This window comes from Pseudorca crassidens, chromosome 11 (assembly GCF_039906515.1).
Source record: "Pseudorca crassidens isolate mPseCra1 chromosome 11, mPseCra1.hap1, whole genome shotgun sequence".
NCBI classification, from domain to species: Eukaryota; Metazoa; Chordata; class Mammalia; order Artiodactyla; family Delphinidae; genus Pseudorca; species Pseudorca crassidens.
The window spans coordinates 17,611,332-17,637,950 of NC_090306.1; the positions used below are offsets into that span (position 1 = coordinate 17,611,332).

The window sequence follows — 26,619 nt, forward strand, 5'->3', positions numbered from 1 at the left end:
TCCTGGACCATTTAGTTGCACTGCCCTGCTCAAGGACCTAATTACATTCTAACCAGTGAATCAGTGAAGCCCCCAGCCCTTCAACCATATTCTTCAGATGCACATCTCTTTATCTCTGTATCCCACTTTATTATTTCAACTAAAGACTGGCAAGTTCCCACAAGCAAGTTCCTAGTAAGTATGGCGCCCAACAAAACAGGCAAAATAATGACAAGACGCAGCTGGATCAAAAGCAGCTTTGGTCCTTTCCAGCAAATAAGCTTTTTCCAATAGTTGCTTTTTTGGTTATTTAACCAGCCCCATTGGAAGTCCAAATTAAAATTTCAGATGTTTTCTTATTTTGCATGTTTAAGCATTTTTATGATGAAAATATCTAGCAATTAATTTATTTCAGAGACAAATGTTTCTTATTACAGATATTTAATTATTGAACCCTTTAAAAAGATATTACCCAAAACTTTACCTGGGGATATATATTTATAAATACTAATTACAGAATATTTGCACATCCCTACCACTCAAAAAAGGTTAACTGTTCTTCAATTATACAAAATGAATTTCCAGAAAGTTGTTGTTAAATCCGTATTCCCTATTCCACTAATAAAATTATGATTTTAAAAAAGATTAGTTCAGTATTAATAGTCTTTCTACATAGGACGCATCTCTGGAAATTGAATGATGTGAATATTTATATATTGGGTACTGTTTCCCTATTAAACTTTCTGACTCAATCCATTATAAAAAAAATAACACTTAAGCATTCCAAGGAATATTATATATTTTTCACATATCTATTATTCTGGACATAACTTTTGGAAGCCAAAAATAAAACATCAGTTCAGACTGTAAGAACAAATCTGATTCCTTATTAGATCTGTTCCTTTTCCTGTGCTTAGTCACGCTGACTCTGCACCTTTTGTAAAAGAATGTTGCCTATAGCCTGAAATATACAGGATGGCCTATTCTCAGGGCTCTAACCTTTAAGAGTCCATTCATACAGAGATAAAAAGATGCAGAACAGAGAATAATTTTTATCTTGTTGGAAGTTGGCAAGAACATCGTGACCTATGTGGACAGCTGCAAGAACAAAGGATTCCGACCCCAAGACGTCTGCAACAACTAACCAAGCCTCTCACTCACCTCAGCCATAAAAAGAAACGAAATTGAGTTATTTGTAGTGAGGTGGATGGACCTAGAGTCTGTCATACAGAGTGAAGTAAGTCAGAAAGAGAAAAACAAACACCATATGCTAACACATATATATGGAATCTAAAAAAAAAAAAAAAAAAAAAAATGGTCATGAAGAACCTAGGATGGGAATAAAGACACAGACCTACTAGAGAATGGAGTTGAGGACACGGGGACGGGGAAAGGGAAGCTGAGACAAAGTGAGAGAGTGGCATGGTCATATATACACTACCAAATGTAAAATAGCTAGCTAGTGGGAAGTAGCCGCATAGCACAGGGAGATCAGCTCGGTGCTTTGTGACCACCTAGAGGGGTGGGATAGGGAGGGTGGGAGGGAGGGAGATGCAAGAGGGAGGGGATATGGGGATATATGTATATGTATAGCTGATTCCCTTTGTTATACAGCAGAAACTAACACATCATTGTAAAGCAATTATACTCCAATAGAGATGTTAAAAAAAAAAGTGCTTTGCTGAAACCCTTTGAGGAGTTCACGTTTTTTGGGCACGAGCCACCCGTCCCCTTGCATGGCCCTGCAATAAACCTTTTTCTGTTCCAAGCACCAACGTTTCAGTTTGTTTGGCCTCACTGTGTGTCAGGCACACAAACTTGCTGTCAGTAACAAGATGACCATTCATCAGATTTATTGAGTATTTCATATTCAATTCCTGGTTAACTGAAGTTAGTTACTGATTTTGTTTCTGACCCACGGATGCTAAGGCCATAAGGGGGACTTCCCTGGTGGTCCAGTGGGTAAGACTCCGAGCTCCCAATGCAGGGCGCCTGGGTTTGATCCCTGCTTGGGGAGCTAGATCCCGCATGCTGCAACTAAGACCTGGCGCAGCCTAAATTAATAAATAATAAATAAAATATTTTTAAAAAATAAATAAAGCCGTAGGAAGGCTGAGCCTGTGCTTTGACCACATTTCAAAAATTCTCAAAACTGGGGGGCTTTTTATGGTGGAAAGGAAAGGAAATATGAAGGGCATGCACATTGCAAAGGTAATGGCCAGTGATTCTTAGTAGTGAAGCAGAAAGTGGCAGCCGCAGCAGCAGAAACTATACCTCATGTCATGGCGAGACTTCGTCTTCTCAGCTCCCAAGGTGGAAAAACCACCGAAGGATTCTTTTTCTGCAAACATGCACAGTTCCTCTTCCTGCTGATGAGCCTTACCCTAGAGCCTGCCTGCCTGCACCTGAGTCCTGGCTTAACGTTTCTTCTATAACCGCCGGCAAGTTACTTAACCTGGGTGCCTTACTCTTCTCATTCGTCATAATGGTATCCACCTTGTACAGCTGTTGTGAGGATTAAATGAGTTCTGTCTGGCACAAGCTAAGTGATCAGTAACTGTTATTTTTATTTTTAATGGACCCAGATTTTCTCAGCAACAAGCCTAGAAACCTTGGAGTCATGTTTGCTCATCTCTCAATATCACCCTAACATCTACCTCTTCAAAAGCTCTTCTACGCTTTTTCTCTTTCCACTTTCATTGTAAATATTTTTACAATGGCTGGTTACTATTAGTCGGCTTCTAGTTCTTATCCCCCATCCCTCCTTCACTCTCATATACTAATTATTCTTCTAAGACAAAGGTGATGGTATCACAGGTGTTTGCAGTATGTCCGAGTGCGTCAAATAATGCTCATTAAATACATGTATCAATTATCCCTCAATAAATCATTAAATAAACAAAAAAAGGCTAACGCAAGTCACTCCCCTACCAGAAAAGTACAAAATGTACTATGTTGTCTGCCGACAAAAACGTTTGAGATCTTCACAGAGGCACTCAGGACCCACCAACACCCCAAACTCTCTGCTTATCCTTTTCTCAAACCACATCATCTATGCTCACACCCAATATTCTCTCCACACCATTTTGTTTACAATGGTTGGCCTCCAATACAACCTAAATTTCTTGTCTTCCTATATTTTTGTTGAGGCTGCTACAGTGCCTCTTCCCCTCCCCCCTTCCCTACTCAATTATCCACCAACCAAATTGTTTTTCGCTCTTAAGATTTATGAAGTGTCTGCAGGTATTGTGTCCAATAAGATCCCATACAAATTCAAGGAAATGCTCAAAAACTGAAGCAGATCAGAGGAACGTTAGGATTCACTTATGCTCAATGAGTCATGAGAATTAGGTATTAAAGCTGTGCACGGTGGCTTGTAAGTATATGTGGAATTGAATCAAATCATTTCTTCAATACGTCAGAGACTTCTAAACTTATTACTGTTGATGTCGTTATTCTGCGTGCTTGGAAATGGAAGTCTCTTGTTTTTTGAACAAGGCTGTATGCAGAAAAAAACCGTAAAAAGAAACAAAAATAGAAAAACAAAAGAGAAGATGTTGTTTGAGGTCAAAGTGGGCGCCCTCCCCTCCCCGACCTCTTGGTCTCTCTCATTCCTGAAAGTGACACTGAGACACCCCAAGGAATTTGATGGTGTAGAAAACTACTAACCTAATCAAATTCCCTTCTTTTTTCCCAGAAATGAAGAACCACAAACATCAAACACATTTCAGCTAAGGACATCTGGCAAGTATTTACTGAGTGACAACCAATCATACACCAGTCACTATACAACATATTGGGGCAAAAAGCCTGACCCCCTGGCTCTATGTTTATCCCACTAAAATGTGGTGGGAATTAAGACATCTGTTTTGTTTTCAATTATAGTGTGCAATTACTCAGTAATGGAGCAGATTGTTAAACTGTTAATCCAATTTAACTGATTAAGTACCTGAACTAGCAGAACCGGATCAAGTGCCTGCTAATTAACTATTAAATTAATTATTAAGTTTAAAGAAAGCAAACCCAGTACTGTCCCACATATAACTATTCCATTAAAAAGTGAAGAAATCACGGGGGAGGGATACATTGGGAGATTGGGACTGACATACACACACTACTAGATATAAAACAGATAACTAGTAAGAACCTACTGTAGAGCACAGGGAACTCTACTCAGTACTGTGTAATGACCTATATGGGAATAGAATCTAAAAAAGAGTGGATGTATGTATATATATAACTGATTCACTCTGCTGTACTCAGAAACTAACACAACATTGTAAATCAACTATACTCCAATTTAAAAAACAAATTTTTTTTAATGCAGAAATCAGAGAATATTCTTTTTGAGATTAACTGGTTCCTGAGGCTTCCCACCTCCCCCCAACTTTATAATAAATTATCTGTCATCCCTTCTTGTGAGAAAAAAAGGAAAAGAAGTTGTTTCCAGAGCACCCCTTTCTTCCCAGCATTGCTCCCTTCATCATCCCCCAGGGCACCGGCATACAAACCTCCAATCAGTTAAATTTTATAGCCTCTACAGTCCCCACTCACACCCCTACTTCTACCTATTTCACCCTACCATCTTCTCCCCTTTTTTCAGTGTGACCCACGTATATCAGAATCACCCTGATATGCATATTAAAGATGAGTATTCTTGGTCCCACTTCTGCCCTCTTGAATCACAATCTCTGAGTAGAGCACGCAAAGCTAAAGTTCTCCTACACAATTCATGTGCACAATAAAGTCTGTGACCCCCCAGATCCTACCAACCCTCAGATACAACCTAAGGTCTTCCTTCCTTAGAACTTTCCCTGACCAATCTCATCTTCTGGGATCGTCATCCACCATCCTGCCCACTGCCACCAAAGAGCTACAGTGCCGACCGTCACTCCCTCTAACCAAACACTCTAGACACTTAGCATTTCGCACCAACTGCTAGCCTCCATTTTGTGTATATACCCATCCTCCACAAACAGAGAATAAGCTGCCCCAGAGTATAAAGCATGTCTTGTAACTCCTAATGTCCTCAGACATTATATACTGAACGCGATAAGTACATAAAAGTTTTCATTCATTCATTGACTGACTTACCCAGAGATGCTAGGAATATAAGCCAATAAAGCAAATCTGTTAACTTTTCCAGACTACTGGTATAGAGGTTAAGGATACACAGATGAGCTAAAGGAGTCTAGCACACAAGAGTTACAAAATCAAATGCCTACAGAATCCAGGCAGGAAGCACAAGCAGAGTGGAGGGAAGACAACAGGGAGTGCTAAGAACTATGGTAAACAGAGGCCACCTGACCAAACCAAAAAGAGCAGGAACTGATCCATACCCTGTTATGAGCACTGGGACCCAGTGCTGCCAGATATACTGATTTTTTTTTTTCTAAGCAATACTAAAAATCCAGATTTTTATATGAGATCTAGTTTTTAATGTTGGCAATATAGTTCAGATGACTTTTTTCTTTAAACAGTAAAAGCCAAACAAAAGACATTTGAGGGCCAGGTTTGGCTTGCTGATAGCATTTTCTCCTCTAGAACCCAGGCAGGGCCCTAGCAGACTTATATTTATTCAAAGGGTAGGAGGTTAGGGACTTCCCTGGTGGTGCAGTGGTTGGGAATCCACCTGCCAATGCAGGGGACACAGGTTCGAGCCCTGGTCTGGGAGGATCCCACATGCCGCGGAGCAACTAAGTCCGTGTGCCACAACTTCTGAACCCGTGTGCTGCAACTACTGAAGCCCACACACCTAGAGCCCGTGCTCTGCAACAAGAGAAGCCACTATAATGAGAAGCCCACGCACTGCAATGAAGCAGTAGACCCCGTTCGCCACAACTAGAGAAAGCCCGTGCGCAGTAATGAAGACCCATCGCAACCAAAATTAATAAATACATAAATTTTAAAAATATATTTATATAATCTTAAAAAAAACCCCAAAGAGTAGGAGGTAAGAGATGAGTGTGAATCTTCAATTATCCAGAAAGATATAGGAAAATGCATGTTTTAGGGAAGTTTTAGCCAAAGACTGGGGAAGACTCTCTTTCCCTTTCCAGGACCTAAAGAAAGAGGTCCTTTTAGAAGGCAGTTTGTGAAAAATTCAGGATTCAAAGAGACAAAGAACAGATCAAAGGTTTTTTGAAGTCTCCCTAATATCAGTTTAAAATAATATTAAGTCATATTCAGATAGTCTCATCCTAAACAGTTGTTTTCTAACCAAAATGGGATCATCTTATCCTTGCTGTTGCAACATGCATGTTTATTTAACAAGATATGATGCGCATCTTTCCACCGTTGTTTTAATACCCTCATTCTATTTGACTGGATAGGTGGCTCATAATTTAATTGATTCCTTACTGTGAATATTTTAGGTGGTTCCCAATTTTTCACTATGATAAACAACACTGCTATAAACATCTTTGGATTGTGGCAAATCCAGGAAGGTGGATGGGGAGGGAGGGAGGGATGAGCCCACTCTATTTTCTCCTTTGGTATAAACAATCAGGTTGGCTTAGTTTTATGTAAAGTTCCGTGCAAGAGCCTCTCCAAGACCACTTTTCAGCAAGACTGCCATCCTTAACCCATTCCACGCAGAATTCCTCATGCTGTTACTGACCTGATACATACAACCTTGAGAACCTGATCAGTTATTTTAAGGTAAATCCTTAGATGTGGAATCGCTGGGTCAGATAAGAAGCACATATTTAAGGCTTTTGATATGCACTGCAAAATTTCTCACCAGAAAAACTGTACCAGGTTCACTGACCCCAGTGTGCCCTAACAACTTGGGTCATATCAATAAAAGTTAGCAACTGAGTAAGTATTCATCCATTTCCATAAGAAAAACAGAGTGGAAATCTCCTTATATACTCTCACAGCTATTTCAGACATACCAAGGGAGAGACTTTATTGTGTTATAATCATTCTGTGGTTGATTACTTAATCTGAGAGGAAATGATACTCAAACAGGATCCAAGGTATTAACATAAGTGAACTAGAAAAGAGGAGACAAGAGTCTCCCGGGGAAAGGGAGAGAGAGTCAAGAAGCTCTATAGAAAGACAGAGCTTAGTGTTTATGAGGAACTGAAAGCAGTGTAAAGGGTGAAAGGGAACACTATGGAAACTGATGGTGGAGCCCCAGGCAGGGACCAGACCAGGGTCTTCTTGTGGGCCTAAGAAGGCTGTCTTATCCTGAAATCAATGGGAAGCTAATCAAGGATTTTAAGCAATGTGATGGCATAATCTGATCTGCATTCTAAAACAATAACTCAGGCTGCAATGTGGAAACAGACCGGTGAGGAGGCCAGATTAGATACAAGAAGGCCAACAAGAGACTACCGTAAAATTCTAGGCAAGAGGCCACTGTCATCTGGAAGAGGATGGCAGAGGCAATGGTGGAAAATAAGGAATAGAGATAAAGAGAGAGAAACGATCTTCACAAACATCAAAATGTCCTTCAGCAATACCCGGTAACAATTTCTCAAGAATAATGTGTTTGAAAAGTGATTAATAATAATAGCAAAACAAACAAAACCAAAATAACAACTACATACATGTCCGGCACCAATACTGTGGCTCACTTTAAAACTGTATGATCATTTCATCTCGAGACTAGGATGAAGTTCTGAACGCTAAGAAGGTGGTCTCAGACACACCATCCCACACCCTTTCCTTCTCCCAGTGCTGTAGCCTTCATGGGAATGATCTTGGGTCCTTCTAGCACAGGCAGCATCTCCTTCCAAAGGAAGGAGGCTGCTGTCATGTGGTTGCAAAGGCTTTGGAAGAATAGCTATCCATTCTATTGTTCATTCAGCTCGTTTTCATTTACCACCTGCTATGCTATGCGCCAGGCCCTGTCTAGGTGCTGCCTTCAAGGAGCTCACAGTCTGGCGCGCAGAAAGCACGTGAACAAATCACTGCTATTCGATAGTATGGTGACAGATATATAAACAAATTTGGGTGGGGTGGGGGGCAGGGGACAGATTTTTAGTTGATATGGCAGGCAATGGAGATTTGGGAGAGGGAACTGGGACAGTTATAGAGACATGAAGATGCTTCAACTGGATCTTGAAAAATAAGAATTCATCAGACAAGGAAAGGAAGAATATTCTCGGCAGAGGGAATAAAAAAAGGACAACTTTTGGGGGGAAATGCAAGTCATGTGGTAATTACAGAGTACAGTTGACCTTTGAACAGTGGGGGGATGAGGGACCCCGACTCTCCGCACAGTCAAAAATTCTCCTGTTAACTTATAATCAGCCCTTCTTATACTCGTTCCTCTGTATTCATGGTTCTGAACCCATGATTCAACCCACAGCAGATGGGACAGTGCTTTAGTACTTACCTCTGGAAAAAATCTGCGTATAAGTGGACCCATCCTTAAACCCATGTTGTTTAAGGATCAACTGTATAAAGCAATGAGAAGCAGGAGAAAGAAGGTGGATGGCTATTACTAAGCTTATATTATTTTATATTCTCCGAGAGTTCAGATATTGAAGGCCTGTGTGCCCCCGTATGAAGTTTGAACTTTATCCTGTAGGTGGTAATCAGGCAGGGTTAACTTGACCAAGACTGATCCCCCGTGGTGCAGAAAAGAAAAGTGGCCTCTCCCTCAATCCTGGCCAATAGCAAGACCGGGATCCCTGGCCCTCCCATCATGCCAGGGGAGAGGCTAGCTCTTGCCGAACCATGAGCTGATTGATAAATCCTTTTCTGGCAAGCTATGTCACTCACCTGTGTCTGCTTGTCCTCTAGCTGCCAATCATGACTGCAGAGGGCTTTCCATCACCCACAAGCACTGAGCTGATAAAACAGACCAAAGCCAAGGCTCTGCCGTATCTTAACACTTTAATATCACAGTCTTTGAATCACACACACCTAGTTAGACGACTAATATGTCAGCCTAGTTTAAGGGTCCCTCTCCTGGAGTCCAGAAAGTCTAGGATCTCATAATTTGTAATTATGGAAAGGCAGCAGAGTATCTGCCAGCCGCTACTTGGCCTTCTCTGTGAGCTTCCTCCACTGACACTGCTCCAGCAGACGTGGTGAGTGCGCCGTTAGGCCACTTGCTCTTGTGTGCACGGCGGGCAGAGAGGAGCGACCTAAGGGAAGTTACACAAACAGATTTAAGGTTTTTTTTTTTTTGCGGTACGCGGGCCTCTCACTGTTGTGGCCTCTCCCGTTGCGGAGCACAGGCTCTGGACACGCTCAGCGGCCATGGCTCACGGGCCCAGCCGCTCCGCGGCATGTGGGATCTTCCCGGACCGGGGCACGAACCCGTGTCCCCTGCATCGGCAGGCAGACTCTCAACCACTGTGCCACCAGGGAAGCCCAGATGTACGTTTTATAATGACATCCGTTGGCAGCAGGGTGGAGGGCGTTGCAGGGAGGCAAGTTCATAAGAGTGAAACCTGTCAGAAAGTTCATGAATGAGCCCATATAACAGAGGATAAACCCTGAACTACCACAGTGGCAGAGAGGTCAGGGAAGAGGGGATGGAGTCAAGAGATATTTACAAAATAAAACTGCATTGGGTAAGTGGTTAGTACAGAGGACAGATTCAAACATAAGACCCAGGTGTCAGCTCTAGTGATTCGTGGGCTATAGTATCATTACCTGAGGCAGGAAACAGAGAAGAGAAGCCAGCTGGGGAGAGAGGGCATTTAATTTTGAACATGTGGAAGGTAAGGAACCTCTGGGACACTGAAGACAGTAGCCGGTGGGGGGAGAGAATGGGTCTGTCTTTACTCACCACTACCTCCCCAGAATTAGCACTGTCCCTAGTACACAGCACAAAGTGCTTAATAAATGCTTGATGAATGAATGGGTGAACTCATTTTATACAGAATCACCAAAATTTTAGGAAAGCATACTTTCGCTGGCTGCAGGGCATATTTATTTTGGCGGCAAGTCCAACACATGTGAAAGGGAATTTCTGGTGCATCAGAGCCTTATTTTAAATTTTAACTCAACTCTGACTATATTTTATTGATTCTTGATTTGTACTAAATTTTACGGATCATATAGAAGTCCTATATTTTTTAAATAACCAACAAGGACCTACTGTATAGCAAAAGGAACTATACTCAATGTTTTGTAATAAGGGAAAAGAATCTGAAAAAGAATATGTGTATGTATATATATGTATGTATGACTGAATCTCTGTGCTATATACCTGTAACTAACACGATACTGTAAATCAACTATACCTCAATTTAAAAAATCACATTTGAACAGGACCAATAGATACTTGTAAATAAACAAGTAAATACAAATAAAATTAGGATTAAAGCTTATTTTATAAAAACAAAAAGAAGTACTATATTTTTTCTTGAGTCCATACATATCACTGGCCTTTGGGTTTGAAGAAGTCCTCCAATAATCCCCATCTCATCTGGAAGCGCCTGCCAACTGTAGTACCTCAGTTCTTAATGACCTTGTGCGTTACAGTCAAAGTCTATGTCAGGCTTTAACAAGAAAAAGCAATTAGGAAATGTATATGTTTTATGGCTCCAAAATTAACAATACTTTGTGAATGTGCTATCATCTGAATAGTAGATAAGACCCAAAATGTATATAAAAGCAGAGTAGACCAAACCCTAGGGAGAGAAAAATTTAAGCAAAATAATCATATATTTATAAGGAGCTGCTAGCCCACGCTTTATTAACAGCAGACCACCTCAAGTAAAGACACTACTGAATGAATTTCATTTGCTATTGTCTTTTTCTCAGCACCCTTTTTTTTCTTAGTAAAGAGTTAGAAGGTCTGAGTCTTGGTAAACAGGAAAAATAAAATTCGGCAAGAAACATTTTATGAAAAATAGTTTTCAGAGTATAAAACGTTGGTTATCCTCAAAAAGCACTTCTGTTTCCATTATAGACAGCACACCCACACGCTATCCTGAATTTCTCCACCACACTTATCCCCTCACCTATCTTTCTGTCAAGCTGCTAACATATTGCCTTAATTAACAATTTGCCCAGATTCTCTCCTTCACTTAGCTTCTGCGTCCTCTGTCCTGTCAGCCTCCATAGAGGTGACACAGGAAAGGATAAGAACCTAGCATTTTTGTCTTAAAAATTCTTCTTTATCAGCCCTAATTCTCAGCCTGAACCCACATCGGGGCCACTGCAGATTCGGCCTGAGCCCTGGGAAATGTGGAGCAGCTCTGGCTTCAGGGGGATGATTTGGGGGAGTGGCCACCCAAAGCTGTGGGTATCACCATCAAGTTACACCTGCAGTCTTCTGACCCTGGCCTTCGGGTATGGCTCTGGTAACTTGGCTTCTGTCTTATTTTCAAAACACAGCCCCAGGTTGCCCTTCCAGATTCCTGGTGCCCAGCTCAGACTCAGTTCCAGAAAGGTGCTTCCGCCTTGTTCTCAAAAATGGTGCCTGATTTTGGCCCCCAGGCTGGAAACTTCCACCTTGTTCCCTTGAGTCCCTGCCTGGATTAAATGATCAGCTTTCCAAGCCTCTAGAAGGATGGAACCCTGCCTTCCTCTGGCCAGTACCTCCCCAAAGCTGCCAGTCGCCAAAACCCCCCGCCTAGTGGCTGGGAACCTGAAATCAATGACTGTTTAACCTGGCTCTCTGGGTATAGCTCCACCCTCCCCCAATCTTCATGCCTGAGCTTTGCACACTACTGGCACATCGGTTTTTTTTTTCTTTTTTTTAATTGAAGAAGTTGATTTACAGTGTTTTGTTACTTTCAGGTGTACAGCAAATGGATGCAGTTATACACATACATCTATATCTATTCTTTCTCAGATTCTTTTCATTATAGGTTATCATAATATATTAAATATAGTTCCCTATGTTATACAATAGGTCCTTGTTGTTTACCTATTTTATATATAGTAGTGTGTATACGTTAATCCGAAACTCCTAACTTATCCCTCCCTCCCCCCTTTCCCCTTTGGTAACCATAAGTTTGTTTTCTTTTCTTTTTAATTTATTTTATTGAAGTATAGTTGATTTACAATGTTGTGTTAATCTCTACTGTAGAGCAAAGTGATTCTGTTATACATTCTTTTTCATATTCTTTTCCATTATGGTTTATCACAGGTTATTGTGTATAGCTCCCTGTGCTATCCAGTAGGATCTTGTTGTTTATCTACCCTATATATAATAATAGTTTGCATCTTCTAATCCCAAACTCCCACTCCATCCCTCCCCCACTCCCCCCGCCTGTGACAGCCACAAGTCTGTTCTCTATGCCTGTGAGTCTGTTCCTGTTTCGTAGATAAGTTCATTTGTGTCATATTTCAGATTCCACATATAAGTGATCCCATATGGTAGTTATCTTTCTTTTACTCCTTATTATCTTCTGGTTACTGGAAACAGTTACCTAGGGTGAGAATCTTAATAACCCTTTCTGGCTACTAGCTGGACCGCCTTTTACCCTCCGCAGCCAAATTAGCTTCCCTATTCTATCCCCACCCCAACCCTTCTTCACCCAGAAGTTCTGACCCTACAGATAAGAGGATATGTCAGGCCATGAGGGATGTCAAGAATATTGTGCCAGCTCCCATGGGGTCTAAAGGTTACAGGCCAATTAGCAGAAGAAGGAGAGTAAACTGATTTGAACAAATACAAACATTAAGAAAATGTTCTCTGTACTCATTTTGTATCTTTTTATTCCCTGACCAAACTAATTAAGCCAGAGAAAATTCAGTGTTGATATGATCTAAGTTAATCAAATGTATCTTTATGCAGTTAAGAGATCTCTAATAGACTTAAGGAGTACAAATGAGCATATCAAGAGCAGAGGCCTCCTGGTATGAAAACAAAAGCTCAAAACGAAGTCAAAATCAGATAGAAATGCCTTTCTACACTTGGACATTTGCCAGTAAGAAGGACCAAGATGAAGAAACCAACTGAAGAAAAATAAAGATATACCAGCTTTTTCTCCAGGAAAACACCCTGTGATGTGAACCAAATCTAAGAAGAAAATGTTCTGTGGAACATTAACACCTCCTGAAAAGAGTTATCACTCCCATCAGACCTACGGGATGAGATTTGACTCAGTGGTAATTGGTGTCATGCAACCTTTTCAGTTGTTCCCAGCAAGCTTTAAGCCTGAGCCATAATCAGTCTTTGTACTAAACTTTACACACTGTCACATATTTTAGAAAGGTCCACACCGTGGCGAGACACACCATTCCTTACAACTCATTTTCATTTTGTTCTCAACCATAGACAACCTGTGACAATTTTCTTTAGAGAAAGGTCTGAATTTGTAATTATTTCTAAGTTTGAAAGACAAAGGCGTCTTACAGCTTACTCTCAACTACTCCGTGGGGCAACTAACTTCTAACCATGTGCCTTCCTTTCCTCCGAGGATAACAGGTATTTGCAAGTCCTGTGATGACCCACTCTCCTCATCTGCTCAGTTACGGGACAATGAGAGGAACAGACGCTACTAATCCATTGTCAAGATACACAATCTTAATTCACTAGAAATTAATAATGTATCTTACATTGCACTTTCAGCGTATCATAATTATTATCCAACTATAATGATACAAATGTCCAATTGGCACAGCCTGAGGCATTCTCCATAACTAATTTATACTTCCCTAAATCCCAGACTCAACAGATTTATTTCTTCTCACCACTCACCAGCATGGAAAATTGATTTGACCACTTTTCTAGAGTTTTCTCCCCCATTGGTTCCCAAAATGCCTAAGAAATGCTTACATGCCATAAATGCTTAAGCAGATAAAAAAAGTAACATTATTGTATGTTTGCACAGTGCATTCATTACAAAGCACTTTTACACCCCAATCTCATTTTAACTTGGTGTCTCATAATAACACTGAAATACAAACACCAGGTATTATTAGTCCCGAACTGAAAATTATAAATTCAGGCTGAGAATAGTTACATGATTTGCCTGGGATCACAAATGTCATCATAGAAAGCCAGGTCTAAAACCCAGAGCTGTAGACTCCATTCCCTACATATTTCTCTAACGTTGCCATTTAACCAAGGATGATAGGAGTAAATGCTCTGAATTATTTAATGGTAGTGGGATCATGTTCTGGATTTCTATAATATAGAACCAGTGTGCAAAGAATAATTTGCTTTCCTTTGAGAACCTGGATTTCTCTATCACGGACGCGATGCTGTGATTTATAAGGAACATTCAGATGACAAAAATATGTTTCCCAAATATATTTGGTCTTCACGCCCAGTTCCTGACTTACAGCTCGCAAAACCCTTGGAATTTCCTGAACAATAAGAGCAAAGGGAACATCTTTTATAACATTTGGTCTCTTGTCCTCAGTTCCTGAAAATCCTTCAGAGCCATAAAGGTGAAAATGTTGTCTTGTTATGGATAACAAGCCCCTTCACACCACATCTGGGTTGATGTTAAGTGACTTTTGGAAACCATCTAAGGATGGGGGCTCGTTGTCAGGGGAACCAATCATGAACAGAGGGTTGGAACTTTCAGTCCCACCCCCCTGATCTCCAGGGAGGGGAGAGGGGTTACAGGTTGAATCAAGAACCAATGGTCAAGGAGTTAATCCATCATGCTGACATAATGAAGCCTCCATAAAACACCCAAAGGATGGGGTTCAGAGAGCTTCCAGGTTGGGGAAACAGGGCGCTTCCACTTGCCACGAAGCAGGGCCTCAAGGTCCAGGAGAACAGAAGCTCCTTTGTTGGGGACCTCGCCCTATGTGCCTCTTCATCAGGCTGTTGATCTGTATCCTTTAATATCCTTTGTAATAAATCAGTAATCTAGTGAGTAAACGGGTTTCCTGAGTTCTGTAAGCCATTCTAGCAAACTAATAGAACCCAAGAAGGAGGTCGTGGAAACCTCTGATTCGGTCAGAAGTACAGGTGACAACTCGGATTTGCGATTGGCATCCTGAGATGGGGGGAGTCACTGGAACTTCCCATTTGTAGCCGGTTGGTCAAAAGTACAAGTAATAACCTGGGCTCATGAGTGATGTCTGAAGTGGAGCGTGGTCTTGTGGGACTGAGTTCTTTACCTGTGGAATCTGATGCTAACTCCGGGTAGGTAGTGTCAGAATTGAGTTGAATTGTAAGACTCCCAGCTGGTGTGTGAGAAGTGCTTGGTGGTATGGGAAAGTCTCCACATAGTCTCCACACACACACACATTGGATTTGGGTCCAGAACCCATTTAACAGAAACCAAAATAAAAACCAGTTGGAACTGGTCTTATTTCTCCTTCCAAAGTGGGCCACTAGGGCACTCAAAGTCAAAGGGCAACTACAGTGCTGTATAGGATCCTAGAGCCTGCATATCTGTACTCTACTTTTTTCCCTCTCAGATAGCTACGAAAGAATTTCTCCATTTCCTCTAAGAGTATTTATATAAGGGAAGCAAAAACCTTAAAATGGTTTCAAGGTGATTGCGTGATAAAAATTAACAATGAATCCACCAGAACCCATGACTTTTTTTTTTTTTTTTTTTTTTGTGGTATGCGGGCCTCTCACTGTTGTGGCCTCTCCCATTGAGGAGCACAGGCTCCGGACGCGCAGGCTCAGCGGCCATGGCTCACGGGCCCAGCCGCTCCGTGGCATGTGGGATCTTCCCAGACCGGGGTACGAACCCATGTCCCCTGCATCGGCAGGTGGACTCTCAACCACTGCGCCACCAGGGAAGCCCCAGAACCCATGACTTTTTAAGAAAAAAATAGAAACAAGATAATAAACAATAACACTTTGGGGGACTTCCCTTGTGGCACAGTGGTTAAGAATCCTCCTGCCATTGCAGGGGACACAGGTTCAAGCTCTGGTCCGGGAAGATCCCACATGCCACAGAGCAACTAAGCCCGTGCGCCACAACTATTGAGCCCAAGTGCCACAACTACTGAAGCCCACACACTTAGAGCCTGTGTTCCACAAGAGAAGCTACCACAATGAGAAGCCCACATACTGCAACGAAGAGTAGCTCTCAGTCGCCACAACTAGAGAAAGCCCGCATGCAGCAACAAAGACCCAACGCAGTCAAAAATTAATTAATTAATTTAAAATAATAATAATAATACTTTGGAAATCAGACAGGCCACGTTTTACATGCCAGCCCTCCACTTGCGAGCTCTAGAGCCTTGAATAAGATATTTAACCCTCTTCAGTCTCAGTTTCACCCATGAAATGAAGACCAGAGTAACAACCACACAGAGTTGCTATAAGGACAGAGTGAGATAACCTGTGAAGAAACTAAGGCAGGCAGTTGTCCAGGTCAGCACATGGAGTGCATTTGCCTTACAGCTGAAATACTGAAATTTCCCAGCCTCTCTTGAAGCTAGACACAGCCATGAGATTCAGTCCTGGCCACTGACATATCAGCAGGAGTCTGTCCAGATTTCCTCTTCTGTTTCCTCTCTGTCCTACTGGGATCCTGGATCAAAACTAGAAGGTTCCTTGGCCACCAGCTAAAGACGTTCAAGCAGGAGCCTGGGAACTTGATGGCGCTGTGTAGCCACCATCTAGCTCTAAGCTACTCACCTCCTAATTCCTAACTATTGCTTGAGATAAACAAATACCTGTTTGGTTAAGCTCCTGTGTCAGGTCTCAGCCAAACACAAGTCTGACAACATGAACCAACACAGGCTTGGCAAAGATCTATGCCCACCAAACAGTCTCCTCAGTTTCCTTCTAGTTGAAAAGGTATATGTTTGGAAAATGATTACAATCATATTGTTAAGTAAAAAAGCAAGCTACCAAATGATGTAGATTACATAGTAGAATCTAAATTTCGTTAGGAGAAAAAAACTGCTCTGAGACTCGGGAATACCCAGGAGCTCAGAGGATTCTATTAAGCACATGACTGTGAAAAAAAAATGTGTATTTTCATTCTAACAAAGTCATTTTGACAAAACTACTTCAAAATATCCTGCTGGGTTTCCCCTGGGCCAAGGGCATTGTGGGTCCACGCCAAGTGGAAGATGTCAGGGAGTTTATGGCGACCAGAGCAGCTGGAAATGTCTGTCTGTGGTGCATTAATGATATTTTGTGATTCTTTACATATGGCCTTGGGTAGATATTTTGAGGAAAAATGACTCGTCTAGTTTGTGATGTATTTCACGTGACTATCCAGCACAATGTAAGAGAATGGTGGGCCGCCCATATATTTATTACACCAAAGAAAATATTTATTAAATTATATCAACACAGTTGTGGTTTCTAACATTCCTGCTACTCCCTCACTCATTGCCAAGGAAATTTATGCTCTTTCTGGGTAAAAATATGTCTTAAGCCAAAATAGCATTTATTCGGTATTATATACAAATGTGGGACCATGTAGGCTTCCAAGGGAGAGGCAGAGCAGGAAAGAGCTGATCCCAGCCTAGGGGATGGAGGTATCCTCAAGTATTCTCAAAGTGGGAACACCTACCATCACACTGCCCCCTCCAAACACACACACACATGCACTGCATATTCTAGAAAACCTCCATGAGGATTCAAATTCGGCCCTTCATGCCTAGTAATATTCAACAAATATTTCACCAAAATACATTTATAGAGCCATTTGAAAACAGCTGCATCAAACTGTCCTGCTTGGTCTCCTATAGTTCAAGCCAGGGCACAGCAGTGGTCCAGCCCAGGTGGGACATACATAGGCAGGGAGAGCAGCTGGAAATGAGCATCTATATTAAGTGTGAAGCACTGCACGAGGCACAAAAATGAGTTTCCTCAAAAGCTCACAAGATGGTATTGAGATCAGCAGATACAGACTTTTAGAAAACTGTGATAGGTGGTTAGGCAAATAACTGCATAGGAGGCAGAACTGAATAAATTTGCCATGGGAAGTCATAGGAGGTCCAAATAAGAAGCAACTGACTGTAATTACAAAGTATACAGCATCTCACTAGGGCCCTTGTGGACCCTCCAGCCTTGATTCAGGACCTGTTAACTTTCCACATCACACAGAGAATCTTGGATTGCATCTTGGCAACAACAACAAAAGCAGTGATTAAAATAGGCAAAGGAGTAATACCAATAATAATGACAGCTGACATATATGGAGCATTTAGGGGAGAAGTGTAATATATAATTAAACTGAATACATTAAATAATATAATTAAAATATAATATAATTAAAAGTGTGATATAAAGTTATACATCTGAGTTAGCAAAGGAGTGATTTAGCATTATCTTGCTGAAACAGGGAGTGGAGGGATGCTTTGTTCAACTGACAACACAGAGCCCAGCTCACTCACCTGCATTTCTGCCCAATCAACACACACCACTTTCTTCCCACAGGGAGCATGAATGAAGCCTAACAATTAACTGACAACTTAGCTTCCTGATAACAAGCTAGAAATCTTTCACTGAGAAATAAGAGGGCCCGGGTATAGACACCCTTTGATGCAAACTGATTCTCCAGGATTTCTATAAATTAGTTAGTCATTTCAGAATCTCTTCAGAAGAATACACAGGTAACCTTTTTTCAAGTCTACCCATTGAACTGGTTCAGCCCTTTGTAATGACTGTGCACACACAGAGTGATGTGATGACTTTCACTTTCTAAGAAAAAAGCATTTTTCCTTTATTATTCAGGGATGGTTCCTTGGTCTTGCAGCTGGTACACAGAGACACAAAATTCATGTGCACACACTTGAAAAAGAAAATGTTTCCTGCTGTCTTACTGCTGCAACTTACCGGATAAGATGGGAAGTTAGTTTGTATTTCTTTAATCATTTCTTCTCTTCAAACCTATTTTCTAGCACAAAGTCAGTTAGTATGATTGAAAGTCCTCATCTATAAAATCCTATTTTGGGTTTCTTTAAAATCTTTTCTATTTGATGAGCTGTTAAAGGAGATTGCTTCCTTATCTCTTCTTCATTTCATAGCAAGTTGATATCAGTATTTGTACAAAGAAGATGCTGTGAATGGGCTTACTCAACCTCAATTCCACCCTTTTTCTAGCTTCCTGCTAAAGCTGGATTGCTTTAAAAACTGCCCCTCCTGGACTTCTTTGCAACTAGTGTTCTGGATGTAAATTAACCTTACCCACTAGATGCACTTGAGGGAGGTTTGGAGGGAGGAGGTGAGTTGAAACCCATCTTCCTGGCCCTGTTTCTGCCAATGGCAGTGGCCACGGTGGTTTTCTAATCCCTAAACCACAGTTATGGCAGTAAAGTTCTTGGGCTAAGTAATTCCAGGAGCCACCTCTTGACTCCAACTCCTCTATTCGCCTAACGATTTTTTAAGTGCCTAATGCCCAACATGAAATATCCTTCTGCTAAAAACACCTAGGAAGGGCTTCCCTGGTGGCACAGTGGTTGAGAGTCCGCCGGCCAATGCAGGGGACACGGGTTCGTGCCCCGGTCCAGGAGGATCCCACATGCTGCGGAGCGGCTGGGCCCATGAGCCATGGCCGCTGAGCCTGCACATCCGGAGCCTGTGCTCTGTAACGGGAGAGGCCACAACAGTGAGAAGCCCGCGTACCGAAAAAAAAAAAAAAAAAAAAAAAAAAAAAAAAACGCCTAGGAAGATTTCTGACTAATGCAATTATATTCTTCATTCCTCAGTCTAAAGATGCAGTATATGAACCAGGACAACATTAATCAACCTAAAACATTTACATAAGGCTGTGTAGTTTACAGCATACCTGGACATGCATTATATGACATGTCCTTGACCTCAACTCTGTGAGTGGACAGGTACTGCTCTCGCCACTGCACAAATGAGAAAGCTGAACCTCAGAAGAGTTGGGTGACTTAGCAAGGCATTTAGTTAGGAAGAGATGGAGACAAAATTCAATTCTACATTTTATGACTGTAAATCATTTGCTTTGACATAAGGAAGGCTCCCAAGGGCAAATGAAGAAGAGAGAAAAAGCACAAGGATGCTGGCCATGAATTAAACCTTCTATTTCCTATTTTAAAATAAAGTTTTTCAACTGTATCATTATACATACTCTAAAACCGTTAAATTGGATGAAAACACCTAAGAATGAACTAGCAAATGGGAGCTATTTCATAGAGCACGTGACTTTGGATCTGGTACTGCCTGTGCCTCAAACTTTGTAAGATGCCTCCTCTGTAGAATCTTTGCTATTAATCCAGACATATGTTTTCCACCTCTGACCATGAATTCTCTTTCTGCACAATCATCTGGCCAAACCAAGAGTAGCGTGAAGACTTGGGGAAGCCGACATTCATTTCTCAATTTCTCCCTAACGGCAGTTTCACCTAAGATCCACTTCCCATCTCCAACTACGGCTCCCTAGAAATAAAGACTTCCTTTTTCCCTCCACTAGCTACATAGATATATTTTAGCAAAACATTTGATTTCAATGCTTAGGAAACCACAAAGAAAAACATTAAGGAAGCAAAGCTTGATTCAGACCACTTCAAAAAGTGGTCAAATACTTTCTCTCCATCTCCACCACTCCTACACTTCATAGCAGTAATCTATCCACAGGGTTAAGATTCACAAACTCTAAGAAGCAACTTCTGACCATATGGTCCCCACTCCCTGAGTATCAGCCCTAAGAAAACATTCCAGTGTTGCAAATCTTCAAGATCATACCAGAGCCAACCTCAAAGCACTGGAATTCCACAATTCCCTGATCTTGCTTCCTTCTCTGCTTGCTTTCTTCAGTCTCATATGACTCCAATCAGAAGGGCTAGGAAATCTGTTACTCTGTAATACCCTACTGCTGCCCCTGCATCACAACATTATTTGATTTCTTCACGAAAAAATGACAGTATAAAGGGAAGCATTTCTAATTCAGAAAAGTAAGAAGATGAAAAGAAGTAGATCTGATTAGTTAGGCAAAATCAATTATCCCTTTCCTATGATATCAAGACATAGAAGAGACTATATTGAAAGGCAACAAACTCTGTACTAACCTGGGGGAAGAGAGAATAAGTTGAATTGTCAATGGTGAATGAGTATAAAAACTCCCCATCGTACCACATGCTCTTCCCCATGGGGGAATTCATTTTAGTCATAGCAAAGAGATGGGCGGGGTCACAGCAGTCTTCCATCTGTTTCCTAGGAGAGAAAACAGAGAGAGAAAAGAACAGCAGGTTAAGTGAGCAGCAGACTCATTCACTTGTCATTCCCACAGAGATGTGCAGCCTTACTTCAGTGCCAGCTCACAAAAGCATCTGTGTCTCCAGGGTGATTAGACTACTATTAATTCATTCTTTCAGCCATCAGAATGCATGACTGGAATATTTCATAATTTTTAAAAAGTTAAAAAAAAATACATCAGCTGGTAGGACTGTAAATTGGTTCAGGCACTATGGAAAACAGTATGGAGACCCCTCAAAAAATTAAGACGAGAACCACCATGTGACCCAGCTATTCCACTTCTGGGTATTTATCACAAGAACACAAAAACACTCATTGGAAAAGGTATATGCACCCCCATGTTCACGGCAGCATTACAGTTGTCCCTGGGTATCTGCAGGGAATTGGTTCCAGGACCTGCCTCAGATACCAAAATCCACAGATGCGCAAGTCCCATAATCGACCCTCTGCATCTGAAGTTCTGCCTCCATGGATTCAACCAACCTCAGATTGTGCAGTACTGTATGTATTTATTGAAAAAGTCCATGTATAAGTGAACCTGTGCAGTTCAAGCCCATGTTGTTCAAAGGTCAACTGTATTTACACTAGCCAAGATAGAAAATCAACCTAAGTGTCCATTTATGAATGAATGGTAAAGAAGATGTGGTATATATACACCACGGAATACTACTCAGGCATGAAAAAGAATGAAATCCTGCCATTTTTGACAACGTGGATGACCCTTGAAGGTATTATGCTAAGTGACATAAATCAGATGAGAAAGACTGTCTGATTTCACTCATATGCAGAATCTAAGAAAACAAAACAAAACAAAACAAAAACAAACTCATAGTTGCAGAGACCAGATGAGTGGTTACCAGAAGGGAAGGAGGTTGGGGGGTGGGAGAAATTGGGTGAAGGGGTCAACTGTCTGCTGATGGATGGTAACTAGACACATGGTGGTGATCAATTTGTAGTGTATGCAGATGTTAAATTATAATGCTGTACTCCTGAAACTGATATAACTAAACAAAAAGAAAGAAAAACATCAGCTCTCACATGCAGTTGAAATATGTCCAAAGACAAAAATAATCATTATAATTACAGATTGATGGATTTAAACGTCCAGGAGCAGAAAAGGCTTGGGTGGCTAACGCATCTTCATGGTGATTTAACAATCAGATGGTTACATTTGGGGACCACGGACTTTACGTGACCTGTACGGAGTAGGGAATACACAGAGGAGCCCCAAAGAGGGTGCACGCCCCCCCAAACTGAGGGCACGATCAAAGAACCACCCCTGGGAAATCCTTTTAAATAGAAACGGAATGAGAGGAAGGATGTGATTTCAGGCACCGGTGAAGCAACCTACGTTTCAACTGGTAAATTGCGGGCCTTTCCGGTTCTCGTTTTGTCTGATCTCTCAGAAGTGTGGGACACAGCTGAGCACCGGGACTTGGCGAAGGTCTCCTCACTCTCTTTGTGTCTGAAACACCAGGGTCTCCTGGGTCTCCTCCCCTTGTCCTGGGCTGGCTCGCTGGCACTCCTCTGCTTGCCCCTCACATGGTGGCCATGTTACTATGCTATAGGCTAAGCTTCACATTCTCCTCGAATTCAAAGCCTGTCAGAAACCAATTCCATTTCCTCACTGAGCCTTCAGGAGTAAAAGAACTCATTGCCCAGTCCCACGTCTAGAAGGACCAATAAGACAAATGGCTGACATACACCACTTCTGAATGGTGCCCCTAAATAGACCTGTTGCTCAGATATCTTTGGCCACGAGTGGTACCCAAGCTTAGATCTGACGGGATGAGGAACTAGAGTACAGTCATCCCTGTCTCCTCGAGGTTGGTTCCAGGACCCCCCCCATACCAAACCCTATAGATGCTCAGTCCCTTATATAAAATGGCACAGTGTTTGCAGACAACCTACACAATTTCTCCCGTGTACCTTAAATCATCTCTAGATTACTTTTTAGTGCACTACCTAATGCAGTGTGTTATGTAAATAGCTATAACTACAATGCAAATGCCATGTCAATAGTGGCCAGTGTGAGGCAAATTCAAGTTTTGCTTTTTAGAACTTTCTGGAAGTTTTCATTTTTCCAAATACTTTCCATCTACCCATTGGTTGAATCCTCAGAGGCAGAATCTGAGGATGAGGATTTGGGGGCAACTGTACTTGGGTTCAACTATTGGCTCTGCCACTTACTGTCTCCATAACCCAGGAATGTTACTGGGCTTCAGAAACGGCCTCAGAGACTGTTCTTGAGAACTCCCTGAGAATGCACAGGTGAAGCATGTAGTACAAGTCTGACCTCATTGCAGAGATGAATAAATCGGGTCAGTGCCGGGAACTCTTCCCAACACCTGGTGCTTTCTCTGGTACCTTCTGGCTGGCTTCCCCTTCACAAAAGTTTCAGCAGAAAGGACAGGGGAGAGGGGCTCGGGAAAATGGCCTTCATCTTTCAAAGTTGCTAGAATGTGTGTCCCTCTTGCTTCTACGTCATCATTCCATCAGCTGCTCTTTCCTTGCCTCCTCCATCTTTGGTAATTTTTATTGTGTTTCATTACCCAAAAGGCAGCCTGAACAGAGGCAGGAAAGTTTTATAGTGAATTGCCTACATCTTCTCAAAAAACCATCCTAGGTACTATAGTCAGTCAACATAGAACTAGACATGGCTTAAGACTGTCTTTAAAAACGAGGAGAATTATCTTAAGCATGACTCTCAACTTTTGGGGGTGAGTAAATTTTTGAGCCCCTATTCCATTTCTGGTGATATCTTACCACTTTTAGTCCTTACAGTAACCCTAAGAGATAATTAAGGGAATTATTATCATTATTATTCCTAATTCACATCTGAGGAAATGTATTAGGGCCATCACGGGACATGCTTTTTCCTCTCTGCATGCTGCCTGTTCAGGACCATTTTGACTCACCCTTACCTTTCTCTTTCCTGAAGGAATGCTTTCCAAACACCAGCCAAACACCTGCAACACACCAGGTGCCTTCCTAGATCTTTTCCCACTTAATTCTCACAGTGAGTGACCTTGGAGCTACACAGCTTTAGGATTCTTTTTTTCAGTAATTTAACTTGGGGCACGTCACTAGTGAGGTGGTAGGGCATGATTTTGCTCCCAGGTCTTTTTACTTCATATCTGGTACTTACTTCCAGCCGGACCACAGCTCTCACTTCCAAACCAAACTAAACTTGCTATTGAGCACAAAGTGCTACAGGAAATTCAGAAGAAAAATTTGTCCCAGCCATATAATGACACCCCATTTAATCTTTATTAAGCTAGCAGCTTACATATCACCTTGCACTGGCTTCCTCTATTCATCCCCAAAAAAACTAAGATAGAGCTGATTACATTACCTTAAACTTACAGACAATGGAACTGAAGCTCCGAGCAAGAGACCTGTTCAAGTCAAGTTCATGAGGTTCCTGCACTGTTGGTGGGAATGTAAACTGATTACAGCCTCTATGTAGAACAATATGGAGGTTCCTTAAAAAACTAAAAATAGAATTACCATATGATCCAGCAATCCCACTACTGGGCATATACCCTGAGAAAACCATAATTCAAAAAGATACATGTACCACAATGTTCATTGCAGCACTGTTTACAATAGCCAGGACATGGAAGCAACCTAAATGTCCATCAACAGATGAATGGATAAACAAGGTGTGGCACATATATACAATGGAATATTACTCAGCCATAAAAAGGAACGAAATTGAGTTATTTGTAGTGAGGTGGATGGACCTAGAGTCTGTCATACAGAGTGAAGTAAGTCAGAAAGAGAAAAACAAATACCATATGCTAACGCATATATATGGAATCTATAAAAAAACAGTACTGATGAACCTAGTGGCAGGGCAGGAATAAAGATGCAGACGTAGAGAACAGACTTGAGGACAGAGCGGGAAGGGGAAGCTGGGACGAAGTGAGAGAGTAGCATTGACATATATACACTACCAAATGTAAAATAGATAGCTAGTGGGAAGCAGCCGCATAGCACAGGGAGATCAACTCGATGCTTTGTGATGACCTAGAGGGATGGGATGGGGGGTGGGGAGGGAGGCTCAAGAGGAAGGGGATATGGGGATATACGTATACATAGAGCTGATTCACTTTGTTGTACAGGAGAAACTAATACAACATTGTAAAGCAATTATACTGCAATAAAGATGTGGGGGAAAAAAGTTCATGAGGTTAATAAATGTTTGCTTAATTATTGATTAAATGTGTGTTAGATGGACTCAAATTCACATGTTTTCCCTCAGCTTCATCATGCTCAGGGCAATCATACCCTGAGTGGGAAAACCAAATACTCGACAGAAAATAGAAAGTGTCACATGTGTACAAAGACTTTTAAAAATCTAAGAGTTACAGCAAATTCAAAATAATCATAGCACCATTTGCAATATGGGAGTGCTTTTCTTAGAAACTTTTGGACTTTTCCCTCCATCCAGAGTGCCTTCCCATCTCCTTTCTGCCATGCGCATGTCTGGAGGGTGGCTGAAAAGGGACCACAACATAGAAGTATGTTCACCCCCCATGCCTGAGAAGGGCCCACACGAGCTCACCAGCTGTATGGGCTACAACCACAGAAGCAAAAGCAGTAGTGGAAATAGCACTCCCAGCAGTAGAAGTGGTAATCATGGTAGTAGCAGTAGCAATGGTTTTTACAGAGTGCTTGCCTAACACTGTGCTAGGTTTGGGAGATATAAAATTGAATTTCACCTCCATCCAACCTGCAGGTGACCCTGGAGAGAAGACACATACCAGCTTTTAGAATGTTTAGAAAATTTGGTTCCCACCCCCTTTCTCATGCTTTGCATTAATGCTGCCCATTATTTGTGGCAGGCAATAAAATCACAGAGTTAAAAAAGTAAACCCATTTTTAAATTCAAGTTTAAATCTGCAGATTATTATGTTTCCGTTAAATGTGAGTTGAGTATTGGAGTTAAAATGTAAATGCTTTTTATTATGTGAATTCAAGCTTCAGCAGAGCTCCTGCTAAATGATGCTATAATTGCATCATGAAGGTAAGTATTAGGGAAGCCTGGGAGCCACTTGCTAAAAACTCACTCAGGTTCTCATCCCCTCCCAGTGAAAGCCATGCATATCAACTAAGCCAAGAAGACCTCACTGGCTTATTGTGCCAGGAAGACTGAGGTTCCGGTGAAACGAAACAGACAAATAAGGGTGGAAACCCAACCACTCAGTTAATAATGCCCAGTATCAGCATGAACCTTGCTGAAACTCTCTTGGATGCCATGTTCATCACTTTGGTCACCAGACATGAAGGAGGTTGGGAGGCTGTCACTCCAATGACTGACACTATCGTGCCCCTTCTGAGGAAGAACTGAATTTGAGAAAGCAGAGGTGAAGGAGAGTTTCACTTTGGTCTCAGTATTTGGCCAAACTCTGCTGTCACACTCCAGCTTCAGACTCAGCTAAACATCCAACTCAATGCCATTTCTGGCCTCCTTGTACACGTATGTGACAAACGCTTGTGTGATCATTTCCTTCACCATCGTATCTAAATAGGGTGTTGATGTTAGGAACATAAACAGGGAATGTCACTAGAGTTTGCTGTTTACAACTGAATGTGTAATTTAAAAT

At 41.6% G+C, this 26,619-nt stretch overlaps 1 protein-coding gene across 8 annotated transcripts in view; it reads right to left on the minus strand.

Annotated features, from left to right (window-relative positions):
* Window positions 1–26,619, minus strand: part of ST8SIA1 (ST8 alpha-N-acetyl-neuraminide alpha-2,8-sialyltransferase 1) — a 155,492-nt gene that overhangs the window by 76,976 nt on the left and 51,897 nt on the right. For all 8 annotated transcript variants that reach the window (XM_067695887.1, XM_067695888.1, XM_067695890.1 and 5 more), the window contains exon 2: window positions 20,821–20,965. In XM_067695887.1, coding sequence (XP_067551988.1) covers window positions 20,821–20,965 — 145 coding nt within the window. The remainder of the gene's footprint in view (window positions 1–20,820; window positions 20,966–26,619) is intronic.